This window comes from Perca fluviatilis, chromosome 7 (genome assembly GCF_010015445.1).
Source record: "Perca fluviatilis chromosome 7, GENO_Pfluv_1.0, whole genome shotgun sequence".
In the NCBI taxonomy this organism is placed as follows: Eukaryota; Metazoa; Chordata; class Actinopteri; order Perciformes; family Percidae; genus Perca; species Perca fluviatilis.
Window position 1 is genome coordinate 20,891,270 of NC_053118.1, and position 14,926 is coordinate 20,906,195.

The window sequence follows — 14,926 nt, forward strand, 5'->3', positions numbered from 1 at the left end:
CAAACTGATACTACCACTTCATACTTTCTTGGACACAGCAAAGATGCCCCAAAATGTAAAAGCACACACGCACACACACACACGCACACACATGCTTGTAGACACACACAGACAAACTGTAGCAGGTCATGTGCTTGGGTAGCAAAAAGCCCTGGCACTGTTCATTAATCACTATGTTGAGGTTTTGATGTCACAGCAGGAATGGAAATGCTGGTCTGACTCTCATAGATATACTATACTGCCTTCATCAGCTTCAACAAAGTCCAGAGCTGGGAGAAGTAACACTCAGGCATGAGCAAAGACTGGTCATCTGCAAAAATACTAATATGTTTGTACATCTTTGGAACATGTCACCCAGTGTCACTCATGTATGTTTTAATAGCTTTTGGGCAACAATGGGATCTTATGGCAACTTATTATTCTTTATTGGTAACATATACAACTGACTTATTTCAAACAATGACTTCTGGTCGATCTGTATTCACATAGCCCGGGAAAACCCTGACGAACTTCCGGCAAATTTGAGATTTGCTCTGCAAGTCACTTTCGGTTACACCTGAGAAGGGTCTGGTGCCAACCAGGCTAGTATTCACAGGGCCTGTGTAAACAAAGCATCAAGAAAGGATTGCAGAAGAATTATAATCTAAATTAGCAAGTGTATCTCCCCATCTCAACAGGTAAGACCTCATAGCTCATTGGTCAGAGTGGTGGGCTTACAGATGTTGTAGGTTTGATTGATATTTACTTAGGGCTTTTTGTAATTTTCCCAAGCTCCTGAGTGATCCGATCACAAGTGGTCATTCAGGACGCATTCGAGACACATTCGACTGACAGGTGAAAACACACGTACCTAGAGCTGTCCACTTGTGAAAAGATCATTCAAGATCAAGATCATAAAACCAGGTCGGAACGGGGCCTTAAATATTCTTAGTTTTTGCATAGGGATCATTCACATGAGAAATACAAGGGTCCTCATTCATCAAGTTTGTGAAAAATTGCGTAAAATATACCATGGAAATGATCCTGGTCGCCTGTCATGTGTGATTAATGAGCCATCCTCACTCTACCAGTCAGAGAGCAAATCATACATCAAATGCAGCTGTGGAATTAGAACCACGTGGAACCAATTCTTACATTTACATATGGCGCATGTGAAATTAGGCCTGCTTGGTGACTCCGGCTTGGCACAGCCACATTTGCATAGCTTACATACATGCAGGCTACCGCAGAGAACAGACAACCCAAGAAACAGGAAATTGCAGCGTGGAGTGTGGATGTTTCAGTGAAGGCACAGGGGAGTGTTATATAGCAATGTCCAACAAGTTTGATTAAAGGTTGTCATATAAGCACAATTGAGATGAAAAGTGATTTCAGCTACCAATTTTCTGTCTTGATCTACTAAGAAAATGTGTATTATACAAAGGAAAAAGAGAGACACTGAAATCAAACTTCAACAAACAATGCAAGTAAGCTGACTGACGGTCTCAAATAGACAAACTCTTTCCAACAGCTTTGCAACATTTTTGTCTACTTCTCTCTAGCCCAACCTCACTGCATTTACACCACTGGAGCCAGATGTTCTACCACAAGGAGGTGTACAGCATCCTAGCCAGTAATACTTGTATTCAGTACTTGAGAAACAACTATGTTTCCCAAGGATTTGGCAGGAGCAAATACACACCAAGCTCTCAAATTTGCCTCAGGGTTTATAGGAACACTTAATGGGAAAATATCATCAAGGATACTGGGAAATGTATAAGAACAAATAAGAATAAGAAAATCGTATTGCTGACTTTTGACATATGAACACTTTAAATGGTAAATAAAATGGTCACCTGACATTCTCGGATTGAGTGGCATTTTAATATCCAGTTAGTGACAACAAACATGTCTCACAAATAAACTAAGCAATCACTCCAACATTTTTTTTTTCAATTGAAAAAAACAAAAACTTCTTGCATTTATTTTGTCACACAGTAACAATTCTGACTCAGATTGCCTTCTTAAAACAGCAGTGCAAATATTCAGCAGTGGCCTGTGAGCTCCAGCTGATCTGTCCTGTGCTCTCAGTGTCTCCTGGCTGGCCCAACAGCTTCCTACACTGACGTGAGGTCAGTTCTGGTTTGAACCTGTTTTAGGTTTCAAGCCTTGCTCGGCTGTCAGGGCACGATGCAAGTTGCCTTTCGGAGGGCCAGGTAGCCTGTGACAACATCAGTGGGGAGGAGGCGGATGTAGGAGAACTCCTCAGAGGATGTGAAGCGTAGCTTTGTCTGAGGGTCTGTGTAGTTTGCCTGAGGAAAGACAAGAGAGAGAATACAGTGTGTGCTTTATACAATACTTACAAGGTATTTTGTTTATTGTACAATAACAATTTTTGCACAGTGATAACTCACAGGGAGTCCAGAAATGTCAGAGTATTTCTTGGGCGGCTTCAAGGAGGGAGGGGCATCAATGCTGTAGTCTGTGAACACAGAAAGGTCATAAATTAAACTACTGATTAAAAACTGTCCCAATATGGGCAGTTCTTCTAAAAGTGACATGGACTTATCAATACATATAAATGTAAGATTTGTTGCACACCTTAGACATTATTCATGAACTGAATATTTCATGTCTTGGGCATTAGAATACAGAAATAGAGCCTACTTGTTTAGAGATAAAACAAATAAAAACATGTACAGTACAGGCCAAAAGTTTGGACACACCTTCTCATTCAAATGAGTTTCCTTTTATTTTCATGACTATTTACATTGTAGATTCTCAATAAAGGCATCAAAACTATGAATGAACACATATGGAATTATGTACTTAACAAAAAAATGTGAAATAACTGAAAACATGTTTTATATTTTAGATTCTTCAAAGTAACCACCCTTTGCTTTTTTATTAATAAGGGAAAAAATTCCACTAATTAACCCTGACAAAGCACACCTGTGAAGTGAAAACCATTTCAGGTGACTACCTCATGAAACTCATTGAGAGAACACCAAGGGTTTGCAGAGTTATCAAAAAAATCAAAGGGTGGCTACTTTGAATAATCTAAAATATAAGACATGTTTTCAGTTATTTCACACTTTTTTGTTAAGTACATAATTCCATATGTGTTCATTCATAGTTTTGATGCCTTCAGTGAGAATCTACAATGTAAATAGTCATGAAAATAAAGAAACACATTGAATGAGAAGGTGTGTCCAAACTTTTGGCCTGTACTGTACATGTACCAGGTAAAAATAAGATTCAAAAACTCACAGTTGGGATCATTGAGCTTCCAGGGTAAAGTCCGCTCCAAAGCCAGAATCTGTTTGAGATTCTTCCAGGTCCTGTTCTTTTTACCTGCTGCTGCTCCACCAATCCCAGAATGCTGCCGAGATTAAGAGAGGAAAAAAGGGAGGCGGGGTGGAAATTGAGGGGAAAGCCACAGAAGCAGATCAACTTTAAACCCAGATGGATGCAGACACTCACCATAAATGTGGGGTCTTTGAACGGTGGAGGCTTTGCTGTGGACTCAGTGATGGCAATTGGTCCACAGTCAACTGTTCCCACGGCCTTCACCTCAGCCACCAACTCCACTGCTGTTATCTGATGAAGCATGAAAGACAAACACACATTTTAAGATACTTGTTTTGCATGTTTCCATGTAAACAAAGTGTAAACACAGTGTAACATTATTATCATAAAGTGTCCATGTAGCTGTTATGACACTGATACTTGTACTACATACCATATTTGTACTTCTTGCAGTTTTGTACACTGTGTGTTTGTGATGTATTGTTTATTTGGCTGCCTTTAGATCTGAAACAATTACTAGCAACAATTTTTATAATTGATCAGTCATTTAAGTCAGTTTTCAGGCCTCTTTGTTTCGATTTATCAAGAAACGTATCTGCAGATTATTCAATAATGAAAATATTTGCAACCCTTCTTGCATTGCATCTTACAGCTTTGCATTTTTCAAAAGTACAACTGAACAAACCCAGACCCTGTTTATTTTCTTATCAATTACGCTATTCTGAGCTCTGAGTAATGTTCAGTAATAACACTACAGGCAGACAGTGGAACAGATAACATTACTGTTCATCACCTGTGTCTGTATTGTTGGTGTCGCTGTCAGCTGGCCTTTCTTCTTCTTGCTGCTGCTGCTGCTGCTGCTGCTCCCGGTGGCCTGCTGAGCGGCAGAAACCGCCAGACCACCGGGACGTTTCTTCCCCCGGAGAGCGGCGGAGCTGGCGGCTGCCGGCTGAGCCCGGGCGGTTATAGGGATCTGAGACGCCATTTGTGGAGAGCAAAGTGGTTGCAATACGATGTGATGCACCTTTTGCTCTCGATACTTAGCACTAGCCGGCTAACATCCGGATACATCGCTTCACCCGGATATGAATTGTTTCACTTCTGGGAACAACTTTAGATACGTCAAAATAATAACGTAATTATTATTATTAATAATAATTTATAAATATGTTATATATAGGCCTAGTATATATTTTATCTTAATTTAAAATGTGTAACTACAAAAATACACATACGTTTTAGTGTCTGTAGTTAAATGTGAATGCAGTAAAACAAAACAAATATATATAACGTTATGGGCTTTATAGTTTTTATTTTTAATTTGCGTTGTTCAGATAACGTTACTTTGTACATATCATATGAGACCATATGTATTCAGAGAATATAATACAAAAGAGAGAGGGAGATTAAAAAGGAATCCTCCGCAGAAACAAAGCATAAACATATAAATAAAAAATAAATAAAGAACAATATATATATATCAATGTTAGCCTCCTTCTCACCAAGCAGCGAAATTAATGCCTTACACTTTCGAGATTTGTATTTATCAAAGCAGTCATTGTTTTTATTTCTCTTCCATGTGCAAATGCTGCAATTGTTCAAGATTTTCACAGTTTAGTACCTTAAATAGCACAGCCTGTTGATATGTTTCTAAAAATGTTGATGTTTCTGGGGGGGGTAGACAAGTCCATGTTGTTTCATGATCAACAATGTTCTTTTGTAAGATGGAAGAATTATATTTTTATGTTCTTTTATACTCATATCAAGGTAGCACTTAAGGATTTTAAATAAAAGACAAAACATGCAGAAATTATTTTCCTTGATCTTTTATTGTTATGATTATTACATCCGTATTTATGCAACCAATTAACCTAAGCTGCGCATATTTTGTGTGGGAGGAAACCGGAGAGGACCCGGAGTAAACCCACGCATACACAGAGAGAATATGCAATCTCTGCACAGAGCAAGAACCATAGACAGTCCTTCCTCTGTGCGGCTACAGCGCTCACCACTGTGCCACCGTGTAGCCCTCAGACTGAAACCATCTGTGAATACATAGCCGTTGTGTTGTGGAATTTAGAAGAAGAAGAAAGAAGACATGCTCTTAATGATCACTAAGGGCAAATTACATAAAGTGTGAGAGTAAAGAGTGACAGAAAATACCAGCAAATGGCCAAGTGGTGTAGACAGCCACGTATCTCCTCTTTTCACTTGCAGTTTCGCTGGAAGCAAGTATGGTGAACCTTCACAGTACACCATACTTCCCCATAGCATCTACCCACCCACCCTGTCCTCCCCTGCACAAGTGTCCCACCCAGCCAATTGGAGTGGATATCATACCTCACCACCCACTTACACACAAAAAAATAAACCTAACACTTGCTGGTATTTTATGACTGCAAATTCCACAACACAAGGTTAAATTAAGTCTATTTATCCACAGATGGTTGGAATCTGATTTAATTTTCACAAATGCATACTCATCTGTCTCTGCACCCAGATGTTGGTGTCCTGTCTGCTCCTTTGTGTCCTTCATCTGCCAGCGTCCCATGGACCTTGAAACTGTACAGACAGGTGTATTCAGGATTGCCCCAGTTGGTCTCGACTTGCAGCTTAACATGGTGGAAGACACCTTTTTTATGATCCTAAAAGACGTGAGGAATGAGCAGAGTGAGTTAGTTATGCAAAAACAGAGAGGATGGAAAATAAGCGATATAATGAGTACAATAAGGACAGACAAACTCTTTTGATATATATTAGCTTGTGGGTGAAATAAAGAAAATGCATTTGCATGTGTTTCATTGCATGTTGTAATACTCACAGGCAGTTTGAAAGTCTGTGATGAGTCCCCATCCTGATCATAAAGAAAGGTTCCAAGTAGGGTTCCTTCTTCATCAAAAGTCTTCATGCCCTGCAAGAGAGAAAAATAGAGATCCAGTTGAACACCTTGTTGTTCTCTATGTGATGTGTCAGTGAAATACACAGGACGTCTGCAGTGTAACAATGTTCAATTTTTGACTTACACAGACAGAAAACTCCTTGGGGGCGCTAGTAATGGTGCCAGTTGGGGACAGGTTCCTTGAAAAGTGATTCAGTGACACGTGGCTTATGGTGACTGGGTGGGACAGGGTGATGAATAAATGTCCACGCTCACCTGCAAAGGGCCAGCAGTGCCCTATAACCAGGGATGAGCCTCCCTGAGGAAAGAAAGAGTATAAAAAGAGAGTTTAGATGGTATGTTGTAATAGGCAATAAAACAATCACAAACATAATATCATACCACATAGCAATGTGATTTGTGTATGTAGTTCCTACCTTAATTACAGTCCCTGGGTTTGCACTTTTTAGCCACATAGGTATCCAGAGAAAACTCCAGCCTGCTTGTGCATGGTATGTTGTTGAGGAGAGATGAGATATAACACAGGCCCCTGCAGACAAAAACACAGAAAGTAAGAAAACAATTTTAAAACAAAAAAACTAAAATGTGCAAATTACAATCTGACAGATGAAAATGATAACGGTGATTTAGATGTTTCACCTTGCGACTCCAGAGCATAGTTGGGCAGTGTGTCCGCCACCGGTAGCAGGTAGTTTTCTAACCTCAGCTGCTTGTCCTGCAGCTTTCTTATTTGCTTTGCTAGCTCTTCACACGATACAGCCTGTAAGTGGGTGGAGATTCATTTAATGATGCATGCAATGTGTGATTCACATTTTGGTTGGGTGAAAAACTTTTTGGACTGCAATTGTGTTTACAGGTGCACAGAAAGAATGTAAGTAAGAGAGAAAGTCAAGCTGCTTTTATGGGTCATACCTTAGTCGTATTGGTAACGTAAGTTGAGACAGGAGATTCTGAGGGTCCAGAGTCCAGAAAGCTGCTGTTCAGAGTCGGTATCAAGTATGCCAATCCTTTTGGAGGGAGAAATAAAGTAAAGGAGAAACCAGTCAGGGATGTTTTATTCAAAAGATAGACACTCAAACTTACAAGCTGATGAACTAGATACAATTGTTTGTGGAAGGAGAGATTGCTTACCAAAACACAGGGGGACTAGGAAGAAGAGAATGCCAAAAATCTTGAACACAGTGGAGGCCCTGCTGTTGGTGTTTTGGATACTAAGTATGTTGCTGTTTTGGTTAGTGAATATGTCACTGTCTGTGTTTCTGTTCTTCTGTTTTTCTGTTCTGTAGCTGGTACTTAACTGAGAAGTGTTCCTATGATGTCTTCTGAAAATCCTGGATGAAAGGAGGATGAAAGGAAAATGAAGATGTATAATGAAGATCGTATGACATACCATACATATACAGCATGACTGTGGCATACACACACACACACAGACACACACACACACAAACTCCAGCTTACTTGCGCGTGGTTTCCTTGTAGCAAATAAAGGGTTCTCCCTCAACGTTGTAGTATCCTGTTGAATTCAACCGAGAGCTTTTTCGTGACGCGACTGTAAACGAAACAAGAGAGCAGAGGAGAGGGTCAGTCACTCACTGTAACAAGTTATGTCATACACTTTGAACTGTTAGTTTTCTAATTATAAGACTTCTACTATTAGAAGCAACTCAGTGCATGTCAATAGTATTATGTTTTTAAGCATCAGATACACAACAGCCAAATAACTGTCAGAGATGTGTTGATTAAACTTTACAGTCATTTTTGAGGTTGCAGTTTGTGTTGGATAAGCTTTTTAACCATCTACTCTTCTTTTTGTGAATATAGTCTTCAACATAGACATAGAAATAACTTAATGTCGCAAAGTTTTGGGATTGGATTTTTTGTCAAATTAGAAACTTTGCAGCTATAGTAGGAAATGTACAAAAGCCATGACTGGTTTACATTTTCTTGAAAAGTGTGTCAAACATTTTGTCCAGCCCCATTTATATTGGACAACATTATTAGAAACATCTCTCTCACACAGCTTGCATTATAAATCTCCCAAAGGTATGATTTATCACATCAGGCCTACATATCTGAATATTTTATAGCAGAAACCATATGAGGGATTTACCTTTACTCGGCATGTCTGTAGCGTCGTAGTCTTGAGTCTTGAGTCTCCTTCAGAAGGCTAGTTTTGCGTTGTGTTCACTGAGAAATCAGGTAGCCTAATGAAATGCAATCTATTAAGAATCCCTAGGCTAACTGTTGCGTTCCGCATTCTATTCGCGTCATAATGAACTGTAGAATGAATGAGCGTTGGACCGTTCTCTTCCAAGTGTAGAACGCGGCGCGCACACACACACACACACACACACACACACACGGGTAATCATTGTATTATATTACATAATTTAATATATTTAATTTGTTTAGGCAAACCCAAAAATATAAAAGGCTATAGCCTACATAAGGCATAATAATACATTAGAACGCTAAATAAAAACACAATGAATAGGAAAATTAAATCAAGAGAAACAACAGTTAGTATTTCTAAAACTAATTAATATTGATATTACTATAACCTGTAGGCTCAGCAGCTGATTGCCTTCTGTCAGTGGAGTGCTGCTGCCACCGTGTGTTTGATGGGAGGTTCTGCACCGCAGAAAGCAATCGGTGCAGACTCTTAGCGATCACATAATGGATGAACATTCACTGTGAAGACATTACTTTTTTAGCTCCGCAATGGACACAAATGATAAAGCTGCTGATTTGTGATCAGTTTTTTGCGACCAATTGTCATGAAAACGTGTGTCCTCTCTTTTTTTTTGGTAATCCTTAAAATGCAAACACACAGCTTTAGGCCTACTCTTTAGTGTCCATGAGTTGTTAGCAGTTTGAACCAAATAGTGATTTTCTGTTTAATCTGAATCTGAAACTGTTAGAGGCCTGAAGAGGTCAAACTATTATTAAGTACTTCACAAGAAAAAAGCAAAGCTCAGAGAAATGTCAGAAAAAGAGAACTCTAAAATTGAGTAGGCTAGCAACACGTTTTCTTTTTTCCTGTACCAATAATCATTTTGTGAGCCCTTATGTTCCTTGGATCCCCAGGTTATGAAGCACTGCCTTAGCACACTGTTTGGTCTATATGTTAGCATGGTCAAATAATTATAAAAAAGTCCTATTTTAATATAGCTATAAAAGCAAAGACACTTCCTTTGACCCAACCTGTGAAAGAGTGAAAGTGAGAAAAAACATTTCCTTCCAGTGATCTATAAAGTAGTTCAGGTAAAATTAAACAAGCTTACACTGTCAGCATTACTCTGCAGTCTATAGTGGCCCCTGGTAATCTGCTGGTTGATTAGAGCAGGATGCTATGCCTTGGGAGGTACATGGTTATAGTCTTGTCGTTCACAGTGTTTCGCACAAACACCTTTGAGGGGAAAGTGCCTCTAGCATATCCATCGGTCTACGCTGGCCCACCAGGGAAGGACCTGTCAGCATCCAGACATCTCCACACAAAAAAATATCTACATCAAAATTCAACACAGTGCCCTCAGAGCTGCTGCAGAGACCTTGATGAACTGAGGGATGCTAGTGTAATACTGTGAATGTATATTTGAGACACACACAGAGAAGCCTTACTGCTTCTTTGCTGTCCTTGTCCTGTCTTATACAGTAAATAGAGGACCACACTCGCAGGGGAAATGCTGATTCAGAGGAAGGTCTTTCCAAATGTCTCATTCATTTTTCAGTGCTGGCACACTGCTGCTGCCAGCTACATGAATAAAGTATATCTAGAGACTCTGCACAGGCTCAGTTGCAAACAGATATGAATGTTTCATGGGTGAAGTTAAACTATGAGCTATAACTGTGAGGCATTGGACCCCCCACACCCCTTTCCTGAACACACCCCTTTCTGTGTCAGGCCAACAGCAGGTCGGAGCAGCATGCTGGAACCAGCAACATCAAAGTCAAAGATTTTGCACCAGCTGTACTCAAGCTTACAGTCTAAACACACCTGGGTGATACCCAGAGCTCCTCTGTCAAACAAGGGAAACTGTTGTGTAATTGCTCAGCTGCCTGCGATGCTCTCAAAACCATCATGTTGCTACTAATAGCCATAGAAAAGGCATTTTCATGGTGAAGTTGATTTTCAAGTTGACACGCACACACACATATGCATGCTGCTAGGGATGCAATTTAAAATGAGATTATGTGCGTGTTGGTGGGGTTTTCTGCTCCAGTGACTCTGTGTGGTATGCAAGCCAAACATGTAAGCCACAGCCTGAAGCACAACTTATTGATCTGTGTCAGCAGGCCATTGACTGGTTCTGGATATGTGTCAATATTTGTAATGGGGATGGATAGCTCTCACGTGTGTGTGCATATACAGTTGGCAGAGCCTACATAGTTTAAGGACATTTGTATGTGTGTAAAGAATAGGCTACTGTATGAGTGTGTGTGGTGAATAAAAGAGCATTTACACAAGAACAAGTGTGCTTTCAGCTGATATGCAAACTATATATTTCAAAGAGTTATCATAGCTGAGCCCGTCTGATCTTTTTCAGTTTATCTGTCTGCTATACAAAGGATGTGGACAATATTTATTTCTAAAGGATAACAGAAATTGAATTGCTTTATTAAATTAAAGCCTTCATGGCTTTGAAGTAGCTTTGCTGCATCCCAAAAGTAGCTGACAGTAGGTTTACTATTTCAAGTGAAAGTTATAATCACAGACAATAAAAACCCAGAGGTTGTGATAACCTTTTGCAGATGTATAATGACTAATACAAGATGGCAAGCTTGTTAGGGGAGAATGCAAATAGACTGTGTGTATCACATATTTAATCACTGACTGGGCTGAATCTCACTTTCGGAATCCATTCTGCATGACCTGACCTAGAAGTGCAGCTGTTTTGCGATTCACATTTCATCAAGTCGAGGCAGTGTTTTCTGTCTGTGCAGGTAGAACGTTGAGTCATAAAAATGAGACACGGCTCCTCTCTGACTTCATTATTTGCAACAGAAGTTTGGCAGCAATGCTGACACAAACCAATTTGCGTGCGTAACTCTGAAAAGTGGACTGACACCATATCTTGCACATTCTATGCTGGCCACCGTGAATCTTTCACAGAATTACACCCGGGAATGTATTGCCAATCAGAAACACAATTGACAATTGTCTATGGGAGTGCGGGGGTGGAGGGTGAGGAAGAGTTCTTAAAGGGACAATCTATGTATGGTTTGCTGATTGATCTACACTCCCTAAATAAATAAATAAAAACACAATTGACCATCACTGTGAGTGAGTCAATGGGTCAATAGGCCTGAATTGGTATCAACTGAAGAAAATGAACTCACTGAGTCAGGCAGCTAGCACTGTCTGGTACCGCCAATGGTCTGAGCACTCCCGAGTGCTTCTCTTATTCTGGTAATAAATTGTGAAGAAAAAAAGGTTATGCCTGCAGTCAAGACATTTAAACACTCCCCTGATGGAACAGGTAATAGTGAGCAATACTATTGACACATTATTTATAGCATCTTGTAACTGAGAGTATCCCATTTGCCATAAACAGCTCCCCTGTTCCTTGTGGTGGAAAAGAGGAGTCAATTTTCTTTTTCTCTACTTTTCCTGTCCAATGTTTCTCCTCAATATATAACAATATATGACTCTTAGCTGCATAAGGTCTTATTGGATTGGTGGAATGTTTGCAAGTAGTGCTCCATAAAATATGTGAAAGTTATGGCCCTCTGTCATAATGACCTATTGAACTTCCCATCCGTCCCATCAGTGATTTGTGGTTTATGTGTACTTCAACATATTTAACAGAAACTCAAACAAAAAGGCTTTGTGGAACATGTGGGTGTCTTCCTGTTGTACAGATGCTGCAACAGTCAAATTATATATATATTTGTTTATCAGTTTTTTATTCAGGTATGAAACCTGATCAGGATAGAGATGCTTCAGGATGAATGTGTGTTTTTTTCCGGTGAGGAGTTGCAGTGCCCTCATTTGCATGGCTTGTACAAAAATGAATATCAAAAATTGTTTAACACATACAGGAGAAGGTTGAGGTGCTTGTATTTCACAAAAGTTGGTGTGCTACCACTTGATTATAAATCACTCTGTTTACTCATGCAGTTCACCTTACTCTTAAACAAAACTCAGGCAACATCATTCTCATTTTGTACAATTTGTCAATTTTGATTAACCAAACAATGTATACATTAATATATCTGTTGTTAAATCCAAATGTGTCTAGCCAATATCACTGGCAAAGACTAGATGCCGTACATATCCACCTTGATGGACGGTACAGCAAGCATTTGGATGCAGTTGTAACATTTTTTGGACTGAAAAAGAGGATGGGATCAGATATAGTAGGCTATTTCTTCCGGGGTGAGGTAGTATAGGGAGGGATGAGCACTGATGCTGCTGCCTCTGTTTGCTCCGCACATCAGCAGCGGATCTTCTCTCAGTCAGGCAGCCTCAGGCCAGGCAGAGGCAGCGCGTCCGCCCGGAGAGAGAGAGAGAGAGAGAGAGAGAGAGCGAGAGACCCCACTGCATAGCGTTACTCCCGGATTAACCACAATCACATTCACGGCCTTTTTAAATTGATGTCTCCTCTTATACCGCCTTTTGACACTGGACGGTGCTCTTGTATCCGCATTCAACGCGAGGAACGCCTCATCCCCGGCTTGGTTTTTGAGGTTTGTCTCGACGACACGGAGAGGACCACACTCCCCCCATCGTTAGCTCGCTAAGCTAGCTAGCCCGCTAACTTAGCTGTGATACTTTGTACCGTATCGGCGTCAGTTTTCTGCCTCGTAGCTAGCCTGCGGTCTCTTGCGCCACAGCGGTGGATTGAGGTGCCCTGTCACTGTAGGTAAGCGAACAATATATGTGAAAAACATTGCATCGTATTGTTTTTTTCCCAGCCACACTGTCAACGCAGGCTTGTTTCTGGGCTATGAGCCACTAACGTTATCTAGTAGCAGACTGGCGCTATGGCAGAGTGGTTCTTGTTGACAGAAGCAGCCAAGCAACGGGGATGTGATGCGACTCACCGTTAAACACACATTTATACTTTACTTCGCAGCTAATTAGCCGATAATTGCTCTTCCTCAACAAGCCTGAAGTATGCTAAATGAAAGAATGCCTGGTTAGTTGATAATATCGATGCTCATAAATACTTTTTAGCCATCTTATGTTAGCGTTTACTCTTGACTGTCGAGTTGTCGTGAATGGGCCACTGCCAGGTTAATGTTATCTCACACTTGCCGCATTTGACTGCAGCGAGTTTTCCTAACGGTCTATTCAAATGACTGGACAGATAGCCTGCCTTAACGCCCAATAATAATACCCATACAAAAAGATTAAAAAGCATCATCAGCATAAAAAGCGTGTTTAAAGTTGAGAATAATGGTTACTATATGGACTGTATATGTACTCTTCCTGGTAGACGTTTTCTCATTTATCTCTGAACATTTCTGATCTTCAGTGTTGCATCACAACCTGGAAAGATGAGCTGTGCACCCGGAATTTAACCCCTGCGTGGTGCTTGCTGTGTCTCCTGTGTCCTGATAGAGGTCAGATTATTTAGTTTAGGCAGATACATATAGGAGGAAAATAACTAGTGGCCAGATTGAACTGCTTCCCTTAATGTTGGGCTGCATATTTTGAGGCCCCTCCTCTGTTGAACAGAGGTTAATCACATTTCATGTAATTCAATCACTGAGAGACCTTTTTATTGGGTTCGGTTGAAGCATGTGGGGCCTGTTGTGTTTAAAAGAGAGACTCATTGAATGAATGAAAGAGGAGAGAATGAGCGTGCACTAGTGAGCATGCATTAACAATGCTGTAATTATCTCAAGAGATAAGAAAATGGATTCACTATCAATCCTGCAAGAGTCTGCAGTTGCGGAGCAGATGAAGCTAGGATTGACAGGGAACCGATTAAATTAATCTGTCATGTTCCTTAAATGGAAGGAAAAGAGGAGCATGTATTATTTATCCACAGTATGTGTGTGGCATTGCCTGTACGTGTGCAGCAGGATTATATGCTGTGTAGCTGGAGGGAATCTGCTGTAGCCTTGTGCTACCTGTAGCATTGGTCCCGTGGTGCCTGAACATGAGCTGATTGCTTTGATCATGTTTTGAACAGGAATATCTGTGTGATACAGCTAAACTACGTAAAAGAAGCACTGACTTGACCATGTAGTTCAACATCGTCAAATATAGTGTTTGTTGCCTTGAATTGTATATAGTACATGTAAATGCACAGGATTTTTTACTGATTTGAGTTGTAGGCTGTGTGTCATGTTCAGGGCCTTGCCTCCGAGCTGTATATCTGAACTCAGCCCTGTGTTAAGGCATGACTGTCCAGCATTGAAAGGAAATGAATCATGTTCCTCATTTCAAGGCCATGGAGTCGGCATGATGCGTTTCCTGCCCTGTGTGTGTGTTGACTGTGTTGAAGCCTCAGCAGATGTGCCTGCTTTCTGTATGTGTCCTACTCTCCTATACTTTATAAGGCGGATATGAGAGTCATGCAAATTGGGAACATTTGGCCAATCTTCGGGACATAGATTCAGTTAGAGGCGAGTATTTGGATTGCGATAAAATTAGGTTCTGTGTCTAAGAAAAAAATGACATCATGAGGGCCCTCAACATGTATAAGGATACAAATCTGTGCGTATAGGTACGTCATTGTGGTTTTAGCTCATTTAGAGGGTACATGTAAGTATAAGGTTGTG

General features: G+C 40.4%; 3 protein-coding genes across 7 annotated transcripts in view; 1 reads left to right on the plus strand and 2 right to left on the minus strand.

Annotated features, from left to right (window-relative positions):
- Window positions 1-408: 408 nt before the first annotated feature.
- ino80c (INO80 complex subunit C) lies at window positions 409-4,379 on the minus strand. Its single transcript, XM_039804661.1, has 5 exons — window positions 4,082-4,379; window positions 3,463-3,579; window positions 3,250-3,361; window positions 2,394-2,461; window positions 409-2,291 (listed from the first exon to the last, which is right to left on the minus strand). The coding sequence occupies exons 1-5, from the start codon at window positions 4,271-4,273 to the stop codon at window positions 2,160-2,162; spliced, it is 621 nt and encodes a 206-aa protein (XP_039660595.1). The 5' UTR covers window positions 4,274-4,379; the 3' UTR covers window positions 409-2,159.
- Window positions 4,380-5,649: 1,270 nt separating this feature from the next.
- Window positions 5,650-8,431, minus strand: LOC120563043 (SUN domain-containing protein 3-like). The gene is made up of 9 exons (XM_039807045.1): window positions 8,301-8,431; window positions 7,649-7,739; window positions 7,319-7,518; window positions 7,100-7,194; window positions 6,827-6,947; window positions 6,604-6,716; window positions 6,312-6,485; window positions 6,110-6,199; window positions 5,650-5,933 (listed from the first exon to the last, which is right to left on the minus strand). Exons 1-9 carry the CDS (start codon window positions 8,311-8,313, stop codon window positions 5,769-5,771), a joined length of 1,062 nt encoding a protein of 353 aa, XP_039662979.1. The 5' UTR covers window positions 8,314-8,431; the 3' UTR covers window positions 5,650-5,768.
- A 4,152-nt stretch (window positions 8,432-12,583) lies between these two features.
- The window catches only part of galnt1 (UDP-N-acetyl-alpha-D-galactosamine:polypeptide N-acetylgalactosaminyltransferase 1), a 56,805-nt gene continuing 54,462 nt past the window's right edge, over window positions 12,584-14,926 (plus strand). The window contains exon 1 of one of the 5 annotated variants that reach the window (XM_039805826.1): window positions 12,584-13,056. The gene's annotated coding sequence lies outside the window, so the exon portion shown is untranslated. Of the gene's footprint in view, window positions 13,057-13,740; window positions 13,760-14,926 lie in introns of those variants that run through there. The other 4 variants (XM_039805825.1, XM_039805828.1, XM_039805829.1 and 1 more) reach the window with 4 other exon arrangements.

Excerpts from the sequence above, each read along its gene's own strand:
- ino80c (XM_039804661.1), bottom strand. The coding sequence starts at position 4,273 with ATGGCGTCTCAGATCCCTATAACCGCCCGGGCTCAGCCGGCAGCCGCC. Across the intron at positions 3,580-4,081 it reads CACCAACAATACAGACACAG|ATAACAGCAGTGGAGTTGGT; the intron begins GTGATGAACAGT and ends ATGCTTCATCAG. Across the intron at positions 2,292-2,393 it reads CTGACATTTCTGGACTCCCT|GCAAACTACACAGACCCTCA; the intron begins GTGAGTTATCAC and ends GTCTTTCCTCAG.
- LOC120563043 (XM_039807045.1), bottom strand. Across the intron at positions 6,717-6,826 it reads CTATGCTCTGGAGTCGCAAG|GGGCCTGTGTTATATCTCAT; the intron begins GTGAAACATCTA and ends TTTTGTCTGCAG. Across the intron at positions 5,934-6,109 it reads CACAGACTTTCAAACTGCCT|GATCATAAAAAAGGTGTCTT; the intron begins GTGAGTATTACA and ends CACGTCTTTTAG.